The sequence below is a fragment of the Coregonus lavaretus genome (genome assembly GCF_964263955.1).
Source record: "Coregonus lavaretus genome assembly, chromosome: 27".
NCBI classification, from domain to species: domain Eukaryota; kingdom Metazoa; phylum Chordata; class Actinopteri; order Salmoniformes; family Salmonidae; genus Coregonus; species Coregonus lavaretus.
The window spans coordinates 26,815,284-26,842,278 of record NC_140014.1 but is presented as its reverse complement, the minus strand read 5'-3'; the positions used below and the strand labels follow the sequence as shown (position 1 = coordinate 26,842,278).

At 45.7% G+C, this 26,995-nt stretch overlaps 1 protein-coding gene across 1 annotated transcript; it reads left to right on the top strand.

Moving 5' to 3' along the window:
• On the top strand, positions 1-25,323 carry LOC311103063 (sine oculis-binding protein homolog A-like; the record flags this gene model as incomplete). Its single annotated transcript, XM_084144586.1, has 8 exons — positions 1-96; positions 4,049-4,120; positions 5,119-5,251; positions 6,275-6,487; positions 8,511-8,662; positions 9,178-9,201; positions 12,623-12,718; positions 23,275-25,323. The coding sequence occupies 8 exons, from the start codon at positions 1-3 to the stop codon at positions 25,321-25,323; spliced, it is 2,835 nt and encodes a 944-aa protein (XP_084000712.1).
• Between the last annotated feature and the right edge of the window lie 1,672 nt (positions 25,324-26,995).

Below are 26,995 nucleotides of genomic sequence, written 5' to 3'. Positions count from 1 at the left end.
ATGGCAGAGATGGAAAAAGAGGGCAGACCCCCCGAAAATAAAAGAAGCAGAAAACCGGCTCACCCCGTGAAAAGGGAAATCAACGAAGAAATGAAGGTAAGTGATCGATATTGGACCACTTGCCTAGGATTACGCATGGAAACAGAGCGCTCATTAAAGCGAGTGATTTTCTGTGGATGCGTAAAAAGCGCATCCTCTTTCACATTTTAGAGAAGATTGGATTAATTAAACTGCAATTTATTGTTTGAATAGCCATCAAGTTCAATTATCATTCATTTTGGCAATTAATTAAACCCACTCATAACCTAGTCCAGTGTCCACTGCATTTTTAATACAAATGGATAGGGTAGATGTACTTTTTGTCAATGAATGGGGAAACATATTATCGAGAATTAGGACCCCATTTATTGTCATTTGTGGGGTTTTCCTTACATGATTCCATTAGAGTAGGCTAAATAGAAAATCCACTGCATCCGTCAAGGCGTCAACAGTGCCACTACTACTATTACTACCGCTGCTCCCGCTGAAACAACACTGAGCGTAGCCTACGAAATTAAAATAAAACTGCAGGGGGAGACTATTTAGATATATGAAAGGAAATACACTTAATTCACATTATTAACGCTAGACGTCGTCTCTACACTGTCGTGAACGCAAGCCAAACGATGTCTGTCTTGTCCTGCAGTGGACGATCCGAAGCGTGTACTCCAGATGTGTCTACAGGCGCCGGATAAGAGGCCATTGTTTATCGTGCGTTATGCTGTTCTGTATAAACCTACCAGATGGTACAACTATGCATGTCATATACTAATATAAATATTTTACAGAGAGAAATAGATTTTCCAGCTGTGCTGGAATACACTGTGGAGAAAAGAGGACATGGCATGCAGGGAACCTATCGCTGCTTTGTCTCGGGGTTTCATCATGTGTTCATTGTTTGTACACATTCTATACCTGGGTTGAGAAAAATAATTGCCAATACAGAATAATTACCAGAGCAAAGTCAGATATGGTCCTGTTATTAGAGCTTGGTTTTTATTTTGATATATTTATTCAGATGAATTATGAACAAAGATAGTCAGGAAAGCCTAAAAACGTTTTGGTGTGGATCATATCTCCTCTCCTCCAAGAGGTGTGTGTACTGGCCTTGGGTTTCAGAGAAGAAGAAAATTATCTTGAGGAATGCTAAATATTTGGATTTGAACGTTTTATTAATCGTTGCATTGGGATCCATAAAGGGGGCAGATATTGCCCCTTAGGGACATTGGTCTCTTGTGTGCTACATTCAGCCCTAATGCATGCCATTTATTCAAAGGTTTATCTGCAACAAAAAAAAAATGAGTGGCATATCTGTAGGTAGTTGCATGTGCAAAATAAAGATAACAGCAGTTATTTAAAATTGAAAGATAACTCAAAGGCTATACTATTATTTTGACTAGCACATAATGGTATTATGTGTATGTAATTTTGTTTCTTTGTCTCCATCAGTCAAATTATGAAAATTGTGCCCAAGTGTCTAATGAATTTCATAGTGTGTCAGACAGACAGACAAAAGTTTTCTGCACTGTTGGGAAAATGACTCAATCGTAATTTTCATTCTCTGAAGTGACTGACTGAAGGCAGTTGTAAAATATTACTCAAACCAAAGCTGCCATATCCTCTGCTCAATCTCCTTGTTAATGAGCTTAGCTTAAAATGTGGAAGGTGACACATCTATAATTATCACCATATGTAGAGCATCCTGGATGTCTCCCATGCAACCAAATATGATTCATTGATTCTCCTTCAACATGGAAGAACACAGCTCCAATTCAGATCTGTTGGCAGCCAGACAACAGCAAAAGTCACAGGTGCTGCTATACACCCAGACATACAGGTGCTTTCTTCTACATTAAACACAATGTATATCTTTCAATTATTTATGTGAGTTCAAGTTCTATGTCAGCCTATCCAGATAAGTGATTATGAAGGAGGCGGTAATAGTATTCGAGACTAGTAGCATTCCTAGACAGTTTGTGGCCATAGGATGTGCTGTAGTGTCAACAAGCTGTTCTAAAACAACAAGACTCATATGGGGACACAATTACAATTGAATTTATTTTGTCTGAGATGCAGTAATGTCCCCCTGGAAAAACATGGTTCAAACTTTGCATCTGGCCCTGAATGTGTTCATGGAGTTGATGAACACTGATTTATTATGTAGATATGCCATTTATGTCACAGTGTGACAAAATTGTTACTGCTTGAACAAAGACCAATAAGAATAGCGGATACAGATGACAAAGTAGCCCTAGTTCAATGTTCAGATTAAGATACAGTATTTATCTCAAAAGCCACTATCTTCAACATTCTCTGCCAAACATGCTACAGTATAACGCTCTCCCTAAACCAGAGACTGAAGGCCTGTTTGCTACTTTAAACCGTTTGCTACTTTAATTTATTTATTTTCTCCCTCCTCTCTCGTCTGTTCGAAAAAGCAGGCAAAAAAGACACCAAACAATGTGCCCTTGTGAGAGATCATACATCAGAAAAACAAAACAGTCTGACAGTGTTTCCTTCATCTTGTGCTGCTTTAATGTGCACCATGGTAAAATAAGCCACAGTAAGTAATCGAGGAGAGGGGGGCTGTACTTGGTGGGATAGGGGATAGTGGAGGTTAAGAGCAGGGGAGAAAGGAATGTATACAGCAATAGGCTGCCTAAGCTGTAAAAACTGAAACCTGAGCGTCTGCACAGGATCAGATGTCAAGGAAGGTAGAGGAAATGGAAGCAGAGCAGTGGGAGAGAGAGGAGAGCGTGAACAAGGGAATGGAAAAGTGTGGGCCAGGAGAGTCTGAAGGAGGGCCGTCTCAAGGAAACTTGGCATGCGGATTAGGGAATTTTATCATGGTGTACTGTAACCTACTCTGGTTTCTGCCCACAAGGTATCGGATTCCCCCTGCTCTCCCTTACCAGCAGCACCTCTTGCTAACTGAAGGAAATAAGGGAACTACTGCTTTTGATTTAATGTATCAAAATAATATAATTATTCTAAACTGCTGAAGTTTAGTCTGTTCCAGAGTTGAACAGTGGCAGCAAGTTGGTGTTTTGCAGAGCTGTGATTAGGTTTGAATGGTGGTATTTTGTGACGATTTTGTATAAATAGAGTTTGATCACTTTTGATCTCTGTTGATGATTCGTTGAATCGGGTGTGTTAGTCCTGGGCTGAAACAAAAGTCTGTGGGTCTGTAGGGCCTGATACATTATAAATTGGATAGCCAGAGGAGATTTAGTCCAGTCCAGAGAGTTTGCACATCTGCAGTGGACAGTTGACACTCTGCTCCCAGACTGCACCATAGCACTGCCTCCCACCACATCATGAGTCAAGTCTGTGTGCTGCTTTCATGACCTGCCATACAGATTGGGTTCCACTCTCTTTACCACTCCCTCTTTCTGGAAGTGGCAGGGTGACAGAGGGAACAGGGAGCAAAGACGAGGGCAAACGTTCTTGACGATAGAGAGAGACAGATGACTGTTGCTGGCTTTACACCATTTCATTTTGTTTGAGTAATGTGATGCAGTCACATCTGAGTCAAGCAAGCACTTACTGACTGAGTCAATGTTCTTCTGCTGTAACATGTCAAAACCCCAGCAGTTGTTGAAAGAACTAGTGCGGCAGAATCCACCCTAGACAATAGTAGTGACTACAAACTTTGTATACATAATGTTTACAGTACATGATCGGCATTTGTAGCAGATAGCCTAGTATTGTGTCAGTCTGTTCTTGGTTTAAGATATAAGTATATCAGTGTTTGCATTTCTAGAAGATTGCCTTTTTCCTGTTTCTGAATTTTACTTGTATCTCATGCCTTGTGATTCCACGTCTGCAGTTTCTGATTCAGAGCTGATGTTATAACTAACGCTGATTATGCTTTCATGTAATGAAATGACTTCGCCTATCCAATGGTATTGACAGGGCAACCCATAATTGACAATTAAATGCTTGATTGAGTACTATTTGATTGACAGTTCAATGCCAGAATGTAATGAAATGACTCGTGTCTCATCAGGTTCGGGCTGAGCGGGCCCGCCCATGGGCAGGCAAGGCGGGTGATCTCCATGGCAACCCACCCTACTCCATGGTGAGCCCCTTTGTCCGTGCGAGACAATAGTGCTACTCTGAGCCATATATAGAGAGATTTCAGCCAAAAATATGTATTTATGCCATTTACCTAACTTCACATAATTCTATGGCAGCCATGTTAATGTTTCCTGTATAGCGTAACACTCACTAATAGCGTATCATTTTCTGAATTTTATACACAGATAGATAATTGAACTGTTAGAATTACAACATGAACATACAGTAGCACCTCTAAAGATGACCAAACTCTCTCTACATACGATTCTGGTGCTACTGAGATTTTCAGGTTTAATGAATGATGGGCTGATAGTTCTGTCTCAATAGAATAACATTATAGTGCTCCTTACATGTAAGGAGGTGAGGTGGGTTTGGTTGGATATTACTGCTTGTGTAGATTTGCCGTGGAATAATAAATCTGTGGTAGTGCTCGTGGTTTGATGGGTTGGGAATTCTGTATAATGTATGATACGTAGACAATGTGGGTTTTTTGTGATGTGATCAGTATAGACTATTTGTGGAAAGTTACATGAAACTCATGTGAATTGCTTTTGGAAATCAACTGTAAGAAGCTATGAAAGAAAACTTAGATTATGTGCTGGTACAAACATAATTAATTGAGGCCTTGATCAAACCAGTCTGGGATAAGTCAACTGTCAAGTTGTCCTGATACGTGTGCACATATCTCTAGTAAGGGTTCTGCCACTAGTGAATATTTGCTACTGTGAATATATTACACATTATTACATTATGGTTCAGGAAATTGGGCCGACCCATAAAAAAAACAACCATGCAGCTTGGTTTCATGTAGCAAACACATAATACTGCATTTCCTTTATTGTGTGTTTTGGGCGGGGGGGGGGAAGCCTTGTTCATATAATCATATGCTACCAAACCCTTATATCCCTATTGCCCCCCTCATAACACTGTGACGTAATAGTGAAACAGGGTTCATGTTTGTTAATCCTAATGGCCAATATGGTGTCTCTTGTCTTGCAGAGTTTTGCAGAGAACACTATGAACGAACTGCTGGGCTGGTACGGCTATGACAAGGTAGACCTGAGAGACCAGGACAACATCGACATACGGAACTACCCAGATGGAGAGGTACAACACATCTCTGTCCTGAAAGGTGAGCATAACCATGGAGACAAATATTTTATTATCTGGACATTGCAGTTGTTGATTCTTTGAAAAGGCTAAAAAAAATTAGTTTCACAAGTGGTAATACAAGTGATGTTGTGATGAAGAGGCTGAGGATCATACTGCTGCAACTTCCCACTGCGCACAGACATCATTTCAAGGTCTAGTTTTCATTTACTTTTGGTTGAGTTGTCAACTAACGTGAATTCAATGTGAAATGTCATTGGATTTAGGTTAAAAGTTTGGTGAAAAAAAGACGAAATTCCCTTACGTTGATTACTTTTTGCAAATCCAATCAGCTTTCCACATTGATTCAACGTCATCACATGAATTTTTTTTGTTGAAATGACATGGAAACAACATTGATTCAACCAGTTTGTTCCAGTGGGTTGGCAGTAGTTCGCCATGATTGATGAGGCAATTCAGTCAGGCTATCCAGATTAAAACCTTCTCTAGTTGTATCATCCAGTCATTATGGTGTAGTTGTGTTTTAGTAGGAAACTGCACTTTGCTTTTCAATTGGTGATTAGACGGGTGTCTCTGGAATCTCTACATGGTGACCCCTGATTATAATGCTTGATAAAATTTGAGAGATTCACGTCAGTCATTGAACAAACATATGGCCTTATCCAATCAAAGCTGCTAACCGGGATTCCAGGGTAACAAAAACGATACCCATCTTGCGTTAAAAGCGTATTCATATACACACCAAAACAATATTTACAGTTTGGAACAAACTATTCTGCAGATCTTCCAGAGCTGCACTGCTGAAGTGTAGCTCAGATGGTAGAGCATGGCGTTTGCAACGCCAGGGTTGTGGGTTCGATTCCCACGGGGGACCAGTATGAAAAAATAGAAAATAATGTATGCACTCACTAACTGTAAGTTGCTCTGGATAAGAGCGTCTGCTAAATGACTAAAATATAAAAAAATGTAACAATGATGTCCATTTCCATTGCTTTACATACAGTAAGTCAAGAAAGACCAATGCACTGACTTTTGTCTCCCTCAGAAAACTATTTGCCAAAAATCCCAGGAGGATCGGGGGAGAACAGCGATGTCTCCCCAAACCAAGCCAATAGCTCCCACTCTACACCGACATCGAGGAACGGAGTGACAGAGTCCTCCACCACTCCGTCCACCTCCACACCCAGCACCAGGGAGCATGGGAACATGCCGATCATAGTCCCACTGATCCCACCCCCCATGATCAAGCCACCAGCAGGTAAAACACCTCACACACACACCTACAAATTAAAAATGTGTTTAAGCTTGCACTTTAAGGACCAATGGAATGTATCCTATAATCCGGTACAAAATATACAAAACAGTGGTATACAAATGTAACAAATCACATCCATTTCAGTGCTCAAATCCATGGTCAGTTTTACAATCACTTGATGAGGGCCCATAGTCCATAAAGACTTGCACACACTACCCTGCTTCCCCTCCTCCAGCTGTTTAAGTGTCAGTATCACCCAGTCAACTCTCAGTGGAAATGTACATGGCCTGCTGGCCAGACAGAGGGCTTCATTGAACCACAAGTGTGCCATGAGACTCCAGAGGCTCATCTGCCTGCATGGGGAGAGGAGAGTGCCTTGGCATCACTCTAGAGGAGTACCCACTGCTTCGCACAACCTCGCAATGCACAGCGGGAAAAACAGATGGTATGGTCCCTTTCGACTTGCACCCCTTTTGAATTATTCATATGCCCTGCTAGAGCAACAGAGGGGCCTTTGAGGTGCAGGTACACTGGATGATGGAGGTATTTAATATGGGCGCTGCATAATTACAGTACCAGGCTCTCTCCCAGCAGACGTGAGCTGTTTGAGAGAACGCATAACGAGAGATGAGAAAAAGGCCAAAGAAATCTGAACGCAAACAAACCACCTCAAGTGACCTTTTTGTATGAAATAATGAGATACTTTCAAATGAACACTTCAACTTGTGTGTTGTTGCCGTACATTTTATTTCAAGACTGCAAGGTTGCCATGGGACTTTTTAACATAGATGTTCTAAAACGATACAATAATGGAGGGATCTTCCCCAGGAATATTTGCTTGAAAGGAGAAATACATATTTTTCACTGGAAAACCTCTACCCCCATTCACACCTACCTCTACAGAGAGCTCTCAAGATTGGTCATGCAGCAGGAGAATAAAGGAGCATATAATATGCATGCTGTAGCCACGGTGCTATCTTTGGGCCTCCCGGGAGTTATTCCCCTTAATTGATAATTAGTATTTACTTTGAAAAGGATTTGCGCTATAGATCCATTAAGTTTAACAAAAGGGAAAAAGCCTTTCCAGTACCCACCACGGTGTGATAATGGGGTGAGCGGAGGTGAAAGACTAATGGCCACATTGTTTTTCACCTTTGCACACACTTAGTCATAATGTGATAATTGTAAGTTATTGGAAGTCTCACAGGAAGAAGTCTCTCAACATAGTACTACACTAAGGGGCTAAAAACCAATGGCAATTACACAGCAGCCATTGTTTAATATGACAGACCCATTTGATGTCATGGAGGGCTGAATAGTGTTTAGTTTCCATTTTCTTATGAATTTCCAATGAAGCCCTCTGCAATTTAATTAGATAAACTTCAGCTGAAACATTTCTGTAAAATCACCAACCAATTTTTGTCCACAGACATTCCTTCGGGCATCTCTGTCTGGTTGGAATGTCTCGTACTGCCTTGATGACTGCAGCAAAAACCCCTTGGGGTAGGAAGAACTGTACTATTTTGCCTGGAAGGGGAATACGGTCAGGATGCATTGTTGGTGGGATCATTCACATGATGAGATTTGACAGGTGGCTGTCAGATTGTTGGGGAGGAGGCGGAGTTGATGGGGTGGGGGCCAGCGGTTGGACTATCATTATGCTTTGTCCCAGTTCCAGCAGATTTGTCTGGGATGTTCCCTCAGACGAGGATGTGTCTAACGTCCAGATCATGTGTTTGTGGTCCCCCAGACGAGGATGTGTCTAATGTCCAGATCATGTGTTTGTGGTCCCTCAGACGAGGATGTGTCTAATGTCCAGATCATGTGTTTGTGGTCCCTCAGACGAGGATGTGTCTAACGTCCAGATCATGTGTTTGTGGTCCCCCAGACGAGGATGTGTCTAATGTCCAGATCATGTGTTTGTGGTCCCCCAGACGAGGATGTGTCTAATGTCCAGATCATGTGTTTGTGGTCCCCCAGACGAGGATGTGTCTAATGTCCAGATCATGTGTTTGTGGTCCCCCAGACGAGGATGTGTCTAACGTCCAGATCATGTGCGCGTGGTGTCAGAAGGTTGGCGTCAAACGCTACTCCCTCAACATGGGCACTGAGCTGAAGAGCTTCTGCAGTGAGAAGTGCTTTGCCGCCTGCCGCAGAGCCTACTTCAAGAGAAACAAGGTAAACTCCTTCTCAACACTCCTGCCTTATTACTTAACCAATTATGAAAGTGCCATGTGATAAATACACATAAATCACTTCCTCCCTACATCCACTCTTTCTGATATCTCAGAATAAGACGCTGCAAGACACTTGTCAATCCTTAGGAAATGTAGTGACCAACTTTCAGCTTTGTACAGTATCTCCACTAGTTGGCTGGGTAAGGTGCCCACAAGTTTAGGTACTTTGGATATTTCGCTCCTGAGTTTTGACCTTTCGCTTCTGAGTACCCATTGTAGTAGATTAACATGAAACCAATATCAATCCTTGGCTTGTGGTTTCATCATTGAATATCCAGAAACACAGTTTCAGTAATTTAAACCCTCATGCCCTATGCAGATCAGTTGACTTTCAAACATGCATTGGTTCTAATGATCAGTATATATTGTCTTTCCAAAGACCGACCGTCATTAAGTTAAATAGTATTTGTCCTGATTCCTGAAGTTAAACATTCTGCTTTCTTTCTTATACCTAAGCTTGGATATTTAAGGAATTACAGTGTAAGTATGATATGTCTTTATTCCTTTCCCTTGTTTGTCTAAAGTACATTTTTCATCCAAACATAATCACTTAGCATTGCTCTGTATGCTACTAGCTGTTGAAATGGAAGTACACATATGTCTGATCATTTTGAAGATACATGAACCCAGTTTTTTCTGTTCAAAATATCTATTTTCACAGCATGAGTTGCCTTGTGCCTGCTGTGGTTCCTCCCACGTTTGTTAAGCATTGCTAGTCTTAAAGTGATAGTTCACTCTAAAATCTAAGTTTATTTTACACTTCTATGATTGCTGTATGTATGTTCTGTATATATAAACAAAAGCACAACAGAAGAGATATTGTATTTCAGTGAGTAAGGAACAAAGTGAAGCGTTAACCAGGGACAGAATTCCCACATTAGGAAAACAGACATGGCTACAGCACAGAAAGGCCTTGTCTGCTGAGGTGGTGCAGATTATATATTATGTCTCACACTCTCACATTCATGCAGGCCATTTGTGTAAGTGATATCCACATGTTTCTTTTTCATGCACCCACAAGGTTGGCCACAACAAACCCTCCAGTTTTTCCACAAAAAGAAATTGCATGGCTGAAAACGTGTCTTGTGTCTGTGTGTGTCTGAAAGGGGAGCTAGGACATAGTGAGTAGGGTGGCGTAGGGGTGGGCAGTGGAGACGCATCATGTTTCGCTAAATATCTACAGCTGCCTCGTCCGCGTAACCCAATCTCCTCCTATGGCGAGCGGGTGGGGAGGATTCAGTTTCTACCATTGCCACTGCACAACACCATCCATCCAGTGCACCAGGAATAATACCAACATTCAGACATATGATAGGGTGGCTGAGGGTAGAATAGTTTTGATCCAGTTTTGAGCTCAGCTAGTGACTAGTCTGTTTTATTTCACATAGATGTTCAAGAAATACAGAATAATAAAAACTGATGTTGTGGAGAAAAAAAACCACACACACTCTCTCACCCCTCCCCTCACATCATGTAAAAGCACTAGAGAGGGAGGGTAAAGTCCAAGTGAAGAGACACTAGCTTGTATTTTACAGCTAATTTCCGCTGCAATACGCCTATTTTTTCATGGCTCAGGAATCTCTCCATACACCTCAAGAGACCTGTAAAATTCCATCTCTGTCTTTGTCTCTGAGGTCCCTCCAGGCAAGAGGGGGCAGAGTGCTTCTTTACGTCACCCCAGTATTGTCACATCACCTCAAACAGACACAAATCTTTACACACTGGCTGACGGTTGCCTGCACTGCTCTGACACACTCTGCAATTTACTTTAGCATCTGGATCCAGTGTCAAGGAAGATGCACTGAATAATAGAGGTGTGTGTGTGTAACCTGTCAGCATTGTGACTCAGTCCTGGCTAGGGAACCTCTAGGCCCCCATGTCGCAGCAGGAGAGCCTAGTGAGGGAGGTGATTATTTCATAGCTGACAGCGATTTAATACCAAAAAGGGAAAGGGTAACACTTTGAGAGTTTGAGGGAAGAAACTGGAGCTTGAACTTGCATTACACTGATATGGTCATATAATGCTCTTTCTCCCACTGAAAGTCTAACTAGCCCAGCTAGATAGCTTCGACTTAAAAAAAAATATGTTAGAGTAAAGGTGTATGATCATTAGAAATCGTGGCTTGGATGGACCAATCAGCAATTTTCATTATTTTGCTGTTAGCCAACTTAGTAAACACTGACTTCCTAGAACGTTGTAATATGACATGAAGACCACTTTTAGAACTGCAGTACAGTACATAAGTTACTTGACTATCGTAAACAAGCTTGTTATCCCACAACCAAATGGGAACAAGAAGAGAATGTTCGAGGAACATTTCCTGTTAGCTGGGTAATCTAATGAGAGGACAGAAGGAGGGGGCTGGCCCAAAGATGTGTGTTGTCCCAGGTGGGTGGAAAATTGTGCATTTGTGTTAGATGTGTGTGAGGATTTATGCAATGGGACGTCTCCATTAATGTCTGTTTCTTGTTGTTGTGGGTATGTGTGTGTACATTTGTGAGGGTATACCCGTCAGTATCTTTTGGAAAACACACCTCTTGGCAGGTGAAACGCACACACACCTGGGCAGGCCCAGATGCCCAGATGGAGGCTTTCACAGTGACAGTTGTTGTACCACTCCCTCTGGGCATTGGAGTCACCAGTGGGCACACATACCAGTGGCGTGAAACTGTGATGCCATGTTTACACCGGACACTTTAGCCTGACTGCAACTGTATTTAGTTGGCATGGTGTGGCCATCAATAAGACATCACGTCTCTTCTGCAATTACAAGTGTTACTGAATTTTCCAGGGTACTCAGCTGTGGTAATATTTGCGTAAAGTAAATATCTAATAGCCAAGAAGTAATTTGAGGAAGAGTAACTTTTGAAAGAGCTTTCCTTCCAAAAAGTGGAGAGTGGGACATCTCCCATAATCACTGCAACAGCAACTGATGGTTAGAAATGATGACCAATTATTATTTTGGAAGGGAAGTTGTTTCAAAAGGTGGCGTGACTTCTCTGGAGGACTCATTTTTAACCTATGGCGGGTAGACACTTTCTTAGCCCATGTTTGGGTTTGTCTCCAGGTAGTCTGTTTTCCTTTATGCTCTCAGTCTCGTCCTACACAACTGTTGAGCCTGATTCCCAGTAAAGGACATGGTGTCCCCATTGTATGACTGTACTTTCACACTGGGTAATCTCTCTCGCTCTCTCTCTTTCTCCCTCTCTCTATTTGTGCGTGTGTGTGTGTGTGTGCCCCTCATGCCTCATCCACTGTGCCAGCACCTCATTAGCACTATATGTAAATGAATTGGCACAGGGCCAGAGGGTCACAGCACAAAATGGAGACTGGGTAATGACACAATGGCGTGTGTGTGTGTGTGTGTGTGTTGGGGGGGGGGGTTACATTTAAATGATTATCGATGTGTGTCCGCACAGTGTCTAGTGCCAAAGTGGTGCTGTTGGATTTTAAATCCTTTATCCTGTTTCCTTTAACCTTGATTTTTGGGACATTGTTAAACAATTGTTTCTCCATGGAAGTCTTTAAATCTGATTAATGTAGCCTTTTAACCAGCCTCCCTGGTTAACAAATTAGATGAATGTACAATCTCATAGAATTCCCCTCTTTCACAGTTCATAATGATAAGGCCAATATAACATCTAGGCTCTTCAGCTGTCAATGTGAACATTTAACCATAGTTAACACACACACACACACACACACACACACACACTTTTCCACATGGCTTTCTTTTATGATAATGAGAACTTGCATATGATTCCGCAGCCCAAAGCATGCTCACCCTTTTACCTTTGTCGGTGTCTTTCCATTCATACGTTTGATGTTGTTTTCCTTTATTTTCTGTCCACCTGTTTATTTTGTCAGTTCGTAAAAAGAGGCCGTTATTTCTCCCCTCAGGCGAGAGACGAAGACGGCCATGGTGAGAAATTACCCCAGCACAGCTATTCTAAGGATACGCCCAGGCTTGTCTTCAAAACAAACAGCGATGTGCTTGTAAGGACTAAAACATTTAACAACAAGATAGTTTAAGTATTTGATGGCTAACTGTAGAAATGTAATGGCATATTTTGATATCATGACTGTTTGATGTGTTGAATAATGTAGATATGTTTGTTTTTAGAGAATGTGCTGTTAGTCTAGTTTTCTTTTGTAAAAACATTGATTTAATGTGAATAACATACTTTTTTTCATTCAAATCGTTTTATTTTCTCATTTTCATTCTGCACTGTGTTAGATTCAGATGTTGTGTTCTCTCTTCATAGATCCATAATGGGGAATTTTCAGCCAATTTTATCTTTACCTTTTTGGGCTTGGTGACATCAATACATTTCAATCCAGTAACTGAATTGGACATATGATTCACATGTAAATATTAGCTCTAAAATATTGGCAATTTTCTATTTGAATCGTGTCTGGTTCAATTAATTAATTTAAATGATTTGTGATGCAATAGACCCATACTTTGTTTTGCAGGCTTCATAAGATCGTCATGATCAAAATTGTTCCCCCATCAGATACTGGTCCACATAATATACTGTCCAGAAGATACTGGTCCCCCCACCAGATATTGTTCCTCCAATGCATACTATCACAGACAGTATCACAGTCTGTTCCCTTGCTGATCAGTTTGTTTCGTGTTTAACCAGATGGTTAGCGAGATGGACGGGTTTTCTAAACTAAATTCAAATGAGAAATCAGTATAACAAGTACTTAAAACAATGCTATGTCAAAGTGGTTACAAAATAATAATGATCAATTAATTACTCTTTAATTAATCACACCATATTATTATGAACCGTAAATTCCAGATCAAGAGCACTAGAAACAAGACTGTGAAATTGTGTAACAGGTCCTTGAAATATAATCGAAAGATACAGTGATAGAACAAAATAAATGGCCCCATGATGTCTGTGTGCACTTGGTAGGTAGCTAGGTAATTACCTACAGAAACGCAAATGGTTAAACGGAGCCGGAGTGAATGCTAGTACGATGGCCACGGTTGAAATAAATGACCATAATTACATTCAACTGCAAACATCTGTGTTCAGGAGAGGGAGAGACTAGAGAGAGAGAGAAAAATAACTCCATTAGGGTAATGCACAGTGAAATTTCACTCACGGTGCAGAAACTCGTTAAGTGCTCTCCATCTGTCTTCTTTTTTAGCCCAGGAAAATTTCAAGACATTTATAATTTAAAATATCCAGGCTTACCATCATTGAACCCAACTTACAGAGCACTTTTCAGACTTTTTCTGCTATGGCTCATTGCGTTCCACAGGATCGAATAGACAGTTTAAAAAGAAGACTACTGATATCGACGCTCGCTGAAGGGTGACTATGGATCACTCACCTGTAAGAGTACCAACACAGTATATGAAACACTAGTCTTTAACCCTGTAATGCTGGCCACTATAACAGTACTACAGAGCATTACAGAGATGGTCTGATCTCATGTCTACATCATGACAGCCTCTCCCACAGTGGCCATTTGACTGACATCTAGTGATGGAGGAGATCTCTGTTTAACATTAACATTCCATTATGGACAAGATTGTAATTGACTGATTTGTCCATCGCTTTGACATGCGTGACCTGTCAATTGACAGACAGGGAAGAGATGGAAAAGAGAGATAAAAGGAGAGAGTGAATGAATCATGATGCTCTATCAACTGAGATCTGAGTAGGTACTTCAGTAGGTCTTAAACTACTGAGTGACAAATGAAACAGGCCAGGGATTCAGAGGCACATGAGTGCCACATTACGGTTAAAGCCAAATGATGGGGGTTCCCAAAGCTGTTGTTGATTTTGGGAAGAATCCATGACCATTCCAAATCTGAAATTGTCATGTCGTGCGTGTGTGTCTGCGTGCTTGTGTGCGTGTTCTAATCAACATGTGACTCAAGTGCGGCAGGCATATACGTGAATCTCTGAAAGATTGAATGCGTAGGATCATAGTCGTCTTCCAGTAGCATCCCACAACCTATTAGCATTCAGCAAAGGGGATTATGGTGTGTGTGATGGATGGACGTCGTTGAGGGGTCTGACAGCTGATTAATGCCTTAATTATCTCCAGTGAGTCGCTGCCACGTCCCTCTGAGCTGGCAGAGTGAGTTGTGTGCCGAGCTGTGCCCCATCTCCTTGGCCAACCTATTGCCTTCCACTCACCAGGGTCACATTCATTATCTCAGATACTCTAATGAGAACGGCCACGTGATGATTGGACGTTCAGTGTTATTGAGCATTTTGGAAACTTTTGTAGCCAATGAAAAAGATCCTGGCATCACAAGACCCTGGCATCCCACAGAGTATGTGGTCCTCTGTTGCTCAATTGGTAGAGCATGGCGCTTGTAACGCCAGGGTAGTGGGTTCGATCCCCGGGACCACCCATACGTAAAAATGTATGCACACATGACTGTAAGTCGCTTTGGATAAAAGCGTCTGCTAAATGGCATATTATTATATTATTAAGTTGTGCTAGGCTGCTCCCCTGCCCTGCCCAATGTGTGTAATGCCGCTGCGGTAGGGTTGGATGATCCCATTCCATTTTAATGCAGTCAATTCCACTTTAATGCTGTCAATTAATGAATCAAATAAGCTTTTTTTATGTAATGAAAATATCCCAAACACTCATATTAAAGTTTCACATCCGTAGTGAATAGCTACGCATTATAGCACCCACCTAGGTGGTGCTCAGCAGCCATTTCTCACCAGAACATGTAGAACTCCGCCCAGCTGTCACTCTCACTTCTGTGCCCCCTACTGGCAGCTTGTTCACTGTCTCCATCTGTCCATCTCACCCACCCACCAGAATCACGTACCCCCACTCATCATCATACCTTCGGGAAAACCTTTTACTTGAGGCTGTTATGTGCTGTGCCTGTGGCCACTGTCACACGTGGCTCAGTGGCTAAATTTGTATCTGAATGGTTCCTCCTTATGAAGGAGGTTTAAGAGGTGACAACCCCATGGCAGGTGTAAATGGGAATTACATTTCTGGACAAAGTTTTGTTCATTTAAAAGCTTTAAGTACACCCATCTAGATTTGCACTCACTTAAGACAGTTTAAAGCTGGATTTTCCTCAGGTTGTAAGCATTTATCAAGGTGTTACCATGTGTAGTACAGTCTCTGCACCTCAAGGGTCATAGCAGTATGAAGTTGGTATGAAAATCTCTGTCTCACTCACACACATTCAATCATATTTTGGGGGTTTTCGGTAGAGTATGCAGCATTATGCAGTGGAAGAAAAATACAGATGGGTTTGCACAAAAATTGTCAGGGCGACGTGTATACGGTAGGCGAAGTCAAGAGCAGGACACCAAGCTACTGGCAGAACTTTTACTAGATTCAGTGCAACAAAACAAAGTACACTGGCAACCTCGAACAGCGAGGGAAAATAACAAGACCCGCACACAAGGGCAACTGCCGCAAAGACCAAAAACAATAACGCACAATACACAATGAGAAACAGAGGGTATTAAAGGGAACACAATCAAACATAATGGGAAACAGGTGTAAACAATAAAGACTAAACAAGACAAACACCGAAACATCGATCGGCAGCAGCTAGTACTCCGGGGACGACGAACGCCGAAGCCTGCCCGAGCAAGGAGGAGGAGCAGCCTCGGCTGAATCCGTGACAGTACCCCCCCCCCCCCTTGACGCGCGGTACCAGCCGTGCGCCGACCCCGGCCTCTGGGACGGCCAGGAGGACGCGGAGCAGGGCGAGTCGGATGACTCCGGTGGAAATCCCTCAACATGGAGGGATCTAGGATGTCCCTCCTAGGGACCCAGCACCGTTCCTCCGGACCGTACCCCTCCCACTCCACGAGATACTGCAGGCCCCCCATCCGACGCCTCGAATCCAAGATGGAACGGACTGAGTACGCCGGAGCCCCCTCGATGTCCAGCGGGGGCGGAGGAGCCTCTCGTACCTCACTCTCCTGGAGTGGACCAGCTACTACCGGCCTGAGGAGAGACACATGGAACGAGGGGTTAATGCGGTAATTAATGGGCAGTTGTAACCTATAACATACCTCGTTCAATCTCCTCAGGACTTTAAATGGCCCCACAAACCGCCGACCCAGCTTCCGGCAGGGCAGGCGAAGGGGCAGGTTTCGGGTCGAGAGCCAGACCCGATCTCCCGGTGCATACACCGGAGCCTCACTGAGGTGGCGATCGGCGCTCACTTTTTGCCGCCTGATCGCTCGCTGTAGATGGACATGCGCAGCGTTCCAGGTTTCCTACGAGCTCCGAAACCACTCGTCCACCGCAGTGGCCTCGATCTGGCTCTGATGCCAAGGTGCCAGGACCGGCTGATAACCTAGCACACACTGAAAAGGCGTAAGGTTAGTTGAGGAGTGGCGAAGTGAGTTTTGGGCTATTTCTGCCTAGGGGACATATTCCGACCACTCCCCCTGCCGTCCTGGTTCACTCTCTCCACCTGCCCGTTACTCTCGGGGTGAAACCCTGAGGTAAGGCTAATCAAGACCCCCAGACGTTCCATAAACGCCCTCCAGACTCTAGAGGTGAACTGGGGACCCCGATCAGACACTATATCCTCAGGTACCCCGTAGTGCCGGAAGACGTGAGTAAACAGGGTGTCAGCAGTTTGTAGGGCTGTAGGGAGACCTGGCATAGGAATGAGACGGCAGGCCTTTGAAAACCGATCCACAACGACCAAGATCGTCGTATTCCCCTGGGAGGGGGGAAGGTCCGTGACGAAATCCACCGAGAGGTGAGACCACGGTCGTTGTGGAATGGGTAGGGGTTGTAATTTCCCTCTGGGTAGGTGTCTAGGCACCTTACACTGAGCGCACACTGAGCAGGAGGAAACATAAACCCTCACGTCCTTAGCCAAAGTGGGCCACCAGTACTTTCCACTAAGGCAGTGCACTGTCCGTCCAATACCAGGATGGCCAGAGGAAGGTGACGTGAGCCCAGTATATTAATCGTTCACGAACCTCGAGCGGCACGTACTTCCGACCCTCTGGACACTGTGGGGGAGTAGGATCGGTACGTAACGCCCGCTCGATGTCCGCATCAACCTCCCATACCACCGGTGCCACCAGACAAGACTCCGGAAGTATGGGAGTAGGCTCAATGGACCTCTCCTCTGTGTCATATAGTCGGGACAGGGCGTCTGCCTTAACGTTCTGTGACCCTGGTCTATAGGTGAGCGTAAACACAAATCGGGTGAAAAACATAGCCCACCTAGCCTGGCGAGGGTTCAGCCTCCTCGCCGCCCGGATGTACTCCAGGTTACGATGGTCAGTCAAAATGAGAAAAGGGTGTTTAGCCCCCTCAAGCCAATGCCTCCACACCTTCAGGGCTTGCACCACAGCCAACAGCTCCCTGTTCCCCACATCATAATTGCGCTCCGCCGGACTGAGCTTCTTAGAAAAGAAAGCACAGGGGCGGAGTTTAGGTGGCATACCCGAGCGCTGAGACAGTACAGCACCGATCCCAGCCTTGGACGCATCCACCTCAACTTGGAACGCCAAAGAGGGATCCGGATGCGCCAACACCGGAGCCGAGGTAAACAGGTCCTTCAGATGCCCAAAAGCCCTGTCTGCCTCAGCCGACCACTGAAGACGCACCGTACCCCCCTTTAGCAGAGAGTGAATGGGAGCTGCTACCTGCCCAAAGCCCCGGATAAACCTCCGGTAGTAATTGGCAAAACCCAAAAACCGCTGCACCTCCTTCACCGTGGAGGGAGTCGGCCAATTGCGCACGGCTGAAACATGGTCAATCTCCATCTCCACCCCTGATGCGGACAACCGGTGTCCCAGGAAGGAGATGGACTCCTGGAAGAACAGACATTTCTCCACCTTTGCATACAGGTCATGCTCCAACAGTCTACCAAGCACCGACGAACCAGGGACACATGCTCTGCGTGGGTAGCGGAGTATATTAGAATGTCATCAATATACACCACTACACCCTGTCCATGTCAGTCCCGGAAAATCTCATCCACAAACAATTGGAAGACTGAAGGAGCATTCATTAACCTGTATGGCATGACGAGGTACTCATAGTGACCCGAGGTGGGACTGAATGCTGTCTTCCACTCATCTCCCTCCCTAATGCGCACTAGGTTGTACGCGCTCCTGAGATCCAATTTTGTGAAGAATCGCGCCCCGTGTAATGACTCCGTCATACTAGCAATCAGAGGGAGAGGATAGCTATATTTGATGGTGATCTGATTGAGACCACGGTAGTCAATACACGGGCGTAAACCCCCATCTTTCTTCTTCACAAAAAAGAAACTTGAGGACGCAGCGGAAGTGGACGGCCGTATGTATCCCTGTCTCAGCGATTCGGCGATATATGTTTCCATAGCCACCGTCTCCTCCTGAGACAGAGGATACACATGGCTACGTGGAAGCGCAGCGCCTACTTGGAGGTTTATCGCACAATCCCCCTGTCGATGGGGTGGTAATTGAGTCACCTTCTTTTTACAGAAGGCAAGAGCCAAATCGGCATATTCAGGTGGAATGTGCATGGTGGGAACTTGGTTAGGACTTTCCACTGTCGTGGCCCCTACGGAAACACCCACACACCTCCCGACACACTGATCAGACCATCCCTTGAGAGCCCTCTGTTGCCATGAAATGTTGGGGTCATGAGACGTCAACCAGGGAAGCCCCAACACCACGGGAAACGCAGGAGAGTCAATCAAATACAACCGAATGATCTCCTCATGGCCCTCCTGCGTTTTCATCCTGAGCGGCGCCGTGACCTCCCTAATCAACCCAGACCACAAAGGGTGACTATCTAGGGCATGGATAGGGAAGGGCACCTCCACTGGAACTATAGGAATCCTTAACTTATGGGTGAAATGGCGGTCGATAAAATTCCCAGCTGCGCCTGAATCGACTAGCGCCTTATGCTGGGAATGAGGAGAAACCTCGGGAAACACAACTTTAATACACATATCCGCAACAGGGAGCTCTGGGTGACTTGGGCGCCTACTCACCTGGAATGACTCATCAGTGCGCTGCCTACTGCCTCGATTCCGAGGAGACCCTCCCCAGCACCGACCAGCAGTGTGTCCTCTGCGGCCACAGTTGGTGCAGGGGACGGCCTCTCTCCTGGTCTCTCTCCTAGTACCAGCACCTCCGAGCTCCATCGGGGTCGGCTCGGAAGTGCTGGGGGATGGAATGGACGGCCCCGAGTCCGGACGTCCGCGGGTAGCCAACAGGGTGTCCAGGCGAATCGACATGTCCACCAGTTGATCGAAGGTTAGGTTGGTGTCCCTGCAGGCCAATTCCCGACGCACGTCCTCCTTCAGGCTACATCTGTAGTGGTCGATGAGGGCCCTCTCATTCCATCCCGCGTTGGCAGCCAGTGTCCGGAAGTCCAGTGCGAACTCCTGCGCGCTCCTCCTCCCCTGTCGAAGGTGGAATAGACGTTCACCCGCCGCCTTACCCTCTGGTGGATGATCGAATACTGCCCTGAAGCGGCGGGTGAACTCCGTATAGTTGACTGTGTCGGCGTCTATTCCCCCCCACTCGGCGTTGGCCCACTCCAGCGCCTTGCCGGACAGACAGGAAATGAGGGCGGACACGCTCTCGTATCCCGAGGGCGCCGGATGGATGGTTGCCAGGTAGAGTTCCACCTGGAGCAGGAAACCCTGACACCCGGCAGCTGTGCCATCATAAGCCCTCGGGAGCGAGAGCCGAATCCCACTGGACCCCGGAGATGAAGCGATGGGCATAGCTGATGGTGGTGGTATCGTCGGAGGAGGTGTAGACCAACTTCTTCTTTCCCATCGCTCCACGGTTTTCACCACCTGTTCCATGGCGGTGCAGAGAGCCTGGATCATAGCCGCTTGTTGTTCTACGCGCTCTTCTATTGATCCAGCTGGCACCGCCGCTCCTGCTGACTCCATGTCTAATAGGTGCGTTATTCTGTCAGGGCGACGTGTATGCGGTAGGCGAAGTCAAGAGCAGGACACCGAGCTACTGGCCGAACTTTTACTAGATTCAGTGCAACAAAACAAAGTACACTGGCAACCTCGAACAGCGAGGGAAAATAACAAGACCCGCACACAAGGGCAACTGCCGCAAAGGCCAAAAACAATAACGTACAATACACAATGAGAAACAGAGGGTATTAAAGGGAACACAATCAAACATAATGGGAAACAGGTGTAAACAATAAAGACTAAACAAGACAAACACCGAAACATCGATCGGCAGCAGCTAGTACTCCGGGGACGACGAACGCCGAAGCCTGCCCGAGCAAGGAGGAGGAGCAGCCTCGGCTGAATCCGTGACAAAAATACAGATGGGTTTGCACAAAAATACAGATGGGTTTGCACAAAAATACAGATGGGTTTGCACAAAAATACAGATGGGTTTTCACAAAAATACAGATGGGTTTTCACAGAAATACAGATGGGTTTTCACAAAAATACAGATGGGTTTTCCTAACGAGGATACAAACATGCACAGGTGCCGTGCAGATGGACTTTTATTTACTTGGTGTAACGAAACAGAATTTGACCAGATAATTTCATTACAATCCAGTGTTTCATGTACCTTATCTGCAGATTCTGTGAGGCAGAGAGATTACATTCTGGTTACCAAAGTTGTTATAGAGCAGGGATGGCAACTTTGATGGGGGTGGGGGCCACAAAAAAACTGAACTCATCATGAGGGGCCGCAGTGGCTCATGGGTCTGCATACTCACATCCATACCCCCCCCCCCCCCCCCATTTAATTAGCCCCCCTCTTGACAGGGAATATTTTGTTTGTTTGTTTTAAAGCTATTCTACACATTTTGTCATAGGGTGGAGGCAAATGTTTGCTGTTTTTAATACAGTACCAGTCAAAGGTTTGGACACACCTACTCATTCAAGGGTTTTCTTTATTTTTAGTATTTTCTACATTGTAGAATAATAGTGAAGACATCAAAACTATGAAATAACACATATGGAATCATGTAGTAACCAAAAAAGTGATAAACAAATCAAAATATGTTTTATATTTTAGATTCTTCAAATAGCCACCCTGGGTTGAGGTCGGGGGATTGTGGAAGCCAGGTCATCTGATGCAGCACTCCATCACTCTCCTTCTTGGTAAAATAGCCCTTACACAGCCTGGAGGTGTGTTGGGTCATTGTCCTATTGAAAAACAAATGATAAACCCACTAAGCCCAAACCAGATGGGATGGCGTATCGCTGTAGAATGCTGTTGTAGCCATGCTGGTTAAGTGTGCCTTGAATTCTAAATAAATCACAGACAGTGTCACCAGCAAAGCACCCCCACACCATAACACCTCCTCCTCCATGCTTTACGGTGGAAACTACACATGCGGAGATCATCAGTTCACCCACACCGCGTCTTACAAAGACACGGCGGTTGGAACCAAAAATCTCCAATTTGGACTCCAGACCAAAGGACAAATTTCCACCGGTCTAATGTCCATTGCTCGTGTTTCTTGGCCTAAGCAGGTCTCTTCTTCTTATTGGTGTCCTTTAGTAGTGGTTTCTTTGCAGCAATTCGACCATGAAGGCCTGATTCACACAGTCCCTTCTGAACAGTTGATGTTGAGATGTGTCTGTGACTTGAACTCTGTGAAGCATTTATTTGGGCTGCAATTTCTGAGGCTGGTAACTCTAAGGTTACCAGCCTCAGAAATTAAGATAGGGCTATATTCTGTATACCCCCTCCCCCTACCTTGTCACAACACAACTGATTGGCTCCAACGCATTAAGAAGGAAATAAATTCCACAAATTAACTTTTAAGAAGGCACACCTGTTAATTGAAATGCATTCCAGGTGACTACCTCATGAAGCTGGTTGAGAGAATGCCAAGAGTGTGCCAAGCTGTCATCAAGGTAAAGGATGGCTATTTGAAGAATATATTTGATTTGTTTAACACTTTTTTGGTTACTACATGATTCCAAATGTGTTATTTCATAATTTTGATGTCTTCAATATTATTCTACAATGTAAAACATAGTAAAAATAAAGAAAAACCCTTGAATGAGTAGGTGTCTAAACTTTTGACTGGTAGTGTATGATAACTGATGATCAATGCGGTGCCGAAAGATGCTGGCCTATGTTGACTCCAATGCGTCCCACAGTTGTGTCAAGTTGGCTGGATGTCAATTGGGTGGTGGACCATTCTTGATACACACAGGAAACTGTTGAGCGTGAAAAACCCAGCAGTGTTGCAGCTCTTGACACACTCAAACCTGTGTGCCTGGAACCTACTACCATACCCCGTTCAAAGGCACTTAAATCTTTTGTCTTGCCCATTCACCCTCTGAATGGCAAACATACACAATCCATGTCTCAATTGTCTCAAGGCTTAAAAATCATTCTTTAACCTATTTCCTCCCCTTCATCTACACTGATTGAAGTGTATTTAACAAGTGACATCAATAGGGGATCATAGCTTTCATCCGGATTCACCTGGTCAGTCTATGTCATGGAAAGAGCAGGTGTTCCTAATGTTTTGTACACTCAGTGTACAATGTTGCTGTAGTGCATTGTACCTGATGAGGTCTTTTGTCTTGTGTTTTGTTTTTTGTGTTACAGGTGTGTGACTGGTGCAAACACATCCGCCACACCAAGGAGTACCTGGACTTTGGTGCCGGAGAACGGAGGCTGCAGTTCTGCAGTGCCAAATGCCTGAACCAGTACAAGATGGACATCTTCTACAAAGAGACTCAGGCGGCGCTGCCGGGGGGCCTGTGTAACTCAGGACATGGCCCTGTGGAGGGCAAGTCAGAGAGCAGCACCGGGTTGCAGCTCTTAACCCCCGATTCCTGGGGCACACCTTTGGGTGACTTACGCCGCAAAGCCCCTTCCCCTGGGGGAAACTCCTCTGTGCTAGTCCCCTCCAGCTCCACCGCTGCCTCTCCCTCTGAGACAGGCACTGTCTGCTCTCCTTCTTCCTCGTCTGCCAAAAACCCCACGCCCAGACCCCACGAGAGTCAAACCTTACCCCCTCCCCCACACCCCTCTCTGCACCCTCCCATGGGAGTCCCCTCGGGCAGCCCCCCCATGGTGATGACGCCCCGGGGGCCCGTGCCCCTGCCCTTCTTCATGGAGCATCAGATGATGCAGCAGATGCGCCCGTCGTTCTTCCGCCCACCTCCCCACGGCCCAGGCCCCAACAGCCCTCTGTCCAACCCCATGATCCCTGGCATCGGACCACCACCCCCACCACCCAGAACCCTGGCTCCGCCGTCCAGCCCTATGCACAGGCCCCAGTTCTCACCCCACCACCACCCCGCCAACAACCCCAACCTGGGAGGGAACCTTCCAGGGATGATGCCACCCTATCCAGGCCTACACATACCCGGTTTTCCTTTCCCCTCCAACATGATGCCAAATGGGCCCATGCATATGCCGCACATGATGAACTTCGGTATACCTTCCCTCGTACCCCTGGTGCCTCCGCCAACCCTGCTGGTCCCTTACCCTGTCATCGTGCCCCTGCCGGTGCCCATCCCTATCCCCATACCCTTCCCCTTCAACCCCAAGACCTCCAACGACAACCCCAGCAACAACAACAACCCCATTCCCAGTGCGTCGGGGGAGACCACTGATCCGACAGAGCCCAAGCCTTTCTCCCCTAGTTCCTCCAGAGAAGAACTGAAGTTGGGGCCCTCCAGTTCTGGGGTGCACTCCTTGGACTTCTCTGGCTACACTCTGGGCCGCTTTGGCTCTGAGAGGAGTAGGACTGACATGGTGGACCTGACCGTGAAGACTGAGAGTCCGGGGAGTGCCACAACCTTGGGCCTCTCGCTCTCTGGTGGCCCCGCGGCCTCCCTCCCCGAGGGAGTGATCGACCTGACTCTGGGCCGGCGGTCGCGGCTGCAGCAGGTCATCCAGCGGGTGGTGCCCAGTGTCCAGGTGAAGGTGGAACCGGACAGGGACTCATCCAGCCCCCCACCCTCTGGACCATCCCCTCTGGATGCCTCTGTGAAGGGGGACAGCAGCCTAGAGGACATGAGCCAGGAGGTCAGGGAGGCCATTAGTGTCTCTCTGGAGCCAAACTCCCTATCTTGTTGCCAGGCCACATCACCATCCCCCCAGCCAAACCAAAACTCCTACCCCACCCAGCTCACAAACCACCCTGGCACCCCACAGAGACAGTCCTGCAACCCCGCTGCCCCCTTTAATGTCATAGTAAACGGCAGCAGTCAATCCACAGACAGTCCCGGCAGGAGCACGTTACCCACACCTCCGTCTGACCCTGGCCGGAGAGGAGGAGGTGGCGAACCGGCCAACTGTGAGCTGGAGCGGGAGGCGCTGAAGGAGAACAGCTGCTCAGTGGCAGAGTGGGAACCAGGTAAGAGGGGCCCGAGTGAGGAGGCAGCACACGGGGGCACTGATGAAGGCAAGCTGGAAGCTTACGGCGACCTTATGGATCTGGACGATGATGACGACCACGCCTATGCACTGCCCCTGCTGCTGCCCAAGGCTGGCTGTGTCATCCAGCCTGTGCCAAAGCCCAACGACAAGACGGCCATCGTGTCCTGTAGCATCAGCGCTCCCCTGGCGGCAGGGGCAGGGAGCCCCGAGCTGGAGCTGCCACTAAAGAGGAGGTGCCTGCGAATACGCAATCAGAACAAATGAGGCAGAAAAGGTTGGTCTCATGGTGCCCCCTACTGAGGACCCAAAGAGGTCCCCCTCTCATAATCTCTGCCCTGTACCTGTCCCTACTACAGGTGGTGTGGAAATAACAGCTTTTTTGTGTAAATGTCACACAAATATCAAACTGTCTGGCAGCTTTTCAAAAAGGCCTTCATAACATGAAGATGTCTGATTTAACTCTGTGGAGGGTGTTGTGTGTTTGTGCTGCTTTTCAGCATATGTTGATGTATATAATTGCACTGATGTTTGATCATATTGTTTAAATATATAGAAAAGTTTCCTCATCAAGCATAAACTGACCTTTTTTGTCTGCATAGATCTATTGCAATGTTTCCCTCACTACTGCCCTTGCTGTAGCTTTCGACCTGGTCTGAGAGGGGTACTGCCAGAAATGTACCACCATGAGGGAAGATATACTTGATATACTCTGAAGTCAGGGTTGATAAAAAGCTAATGCTATTTTAGTCAAGCATGCAGCAGTAAATCAACTGGATCTGAGCGAGAGATGTGTCTAGATGAAAAATAGACCTGTAGAATGGGGATTCCCTTTGTCTGATCTAACATGTCTAATTCTGGATCCTCTTTCTCGTTTCACATTTCAGCTCAGACAGGTGGCAGTATTTCCCCAACAGAATGAGGGACGCTTTTAAGCTGTTGACAACACTAGCCTTCAACCATCCGCTCCTCCACTCCACGAACCTCTCTCCAAGCCAACCAGCCATGTAACCCTAATCTTGACCACTCAGACCACCCACACTGCCCATCTCCCTTCCTTCCAAAGCAAATGCTCTGTCAGATCTCTGCTATCCAACTGAGAAGCCACAATGCTAACCCAATAGGTTTACCAGCAGTTTTATGTTAGCTGGAAGAGGCCTAAGGTAGCATTTTTAGCCAGTCTGTTCCACAGTGAAAGGTGGAGTTTTTATTTGGCAAGAAATTCAGGCTAAAGTCATCCCCACCCGCCCGCCCCTCCTTTGCATGATCACAACCAGTACAAAATGCTAACCTCCAACCCCCATCCCACCATTGACAGTGACAGGACTTTTGTTTTGAACTGGTAACCAAAAAGAGACATCTCATGATGGAAGGTAACAATCAGAAGGATACATTTTTTGAGCCTCATGTGTTCAGGAATAAGAAGAAGGAAAAAGGGGAGCGGTGAAATCCTTGTGTTCTGACTGTAGCACTCTCCATCCCTGGAGATACCTGGGGCCCCCTGCCATCACAAAGCCTTTCTCTATTGGAGCAATGGGGATATCTCCACAATAAAAGGAGACCTTGGCACTATTGATCTGCTCCTCTTCAGTGGGTTTCATGTTCATAAAAGACAAGGATTTTCAAGTATATCCTCACACACTGATTTGTGGACAACAGGGTAGAGATCTCACCAGCAAAAGACGGTGGGCAACTGTGGACTGTGCAATCTCTGCCATCGTGGAGGCCATTTTGCTTCTCTGCAAGCCGCTGGTCAGACGAATCAGATGTGTAATTCTAATTCTTATCATTTATATATTTACATTTTTTACATCCTAATGCTATTGATGATAATGATATACTGTATCTTCAGTCACATCTCTGATGTGTACAGTAAGGTTATGGTAATGGAGTGACTTCCATCATGGAAACAAAAACAAGACTGCTGCTCATCACACCG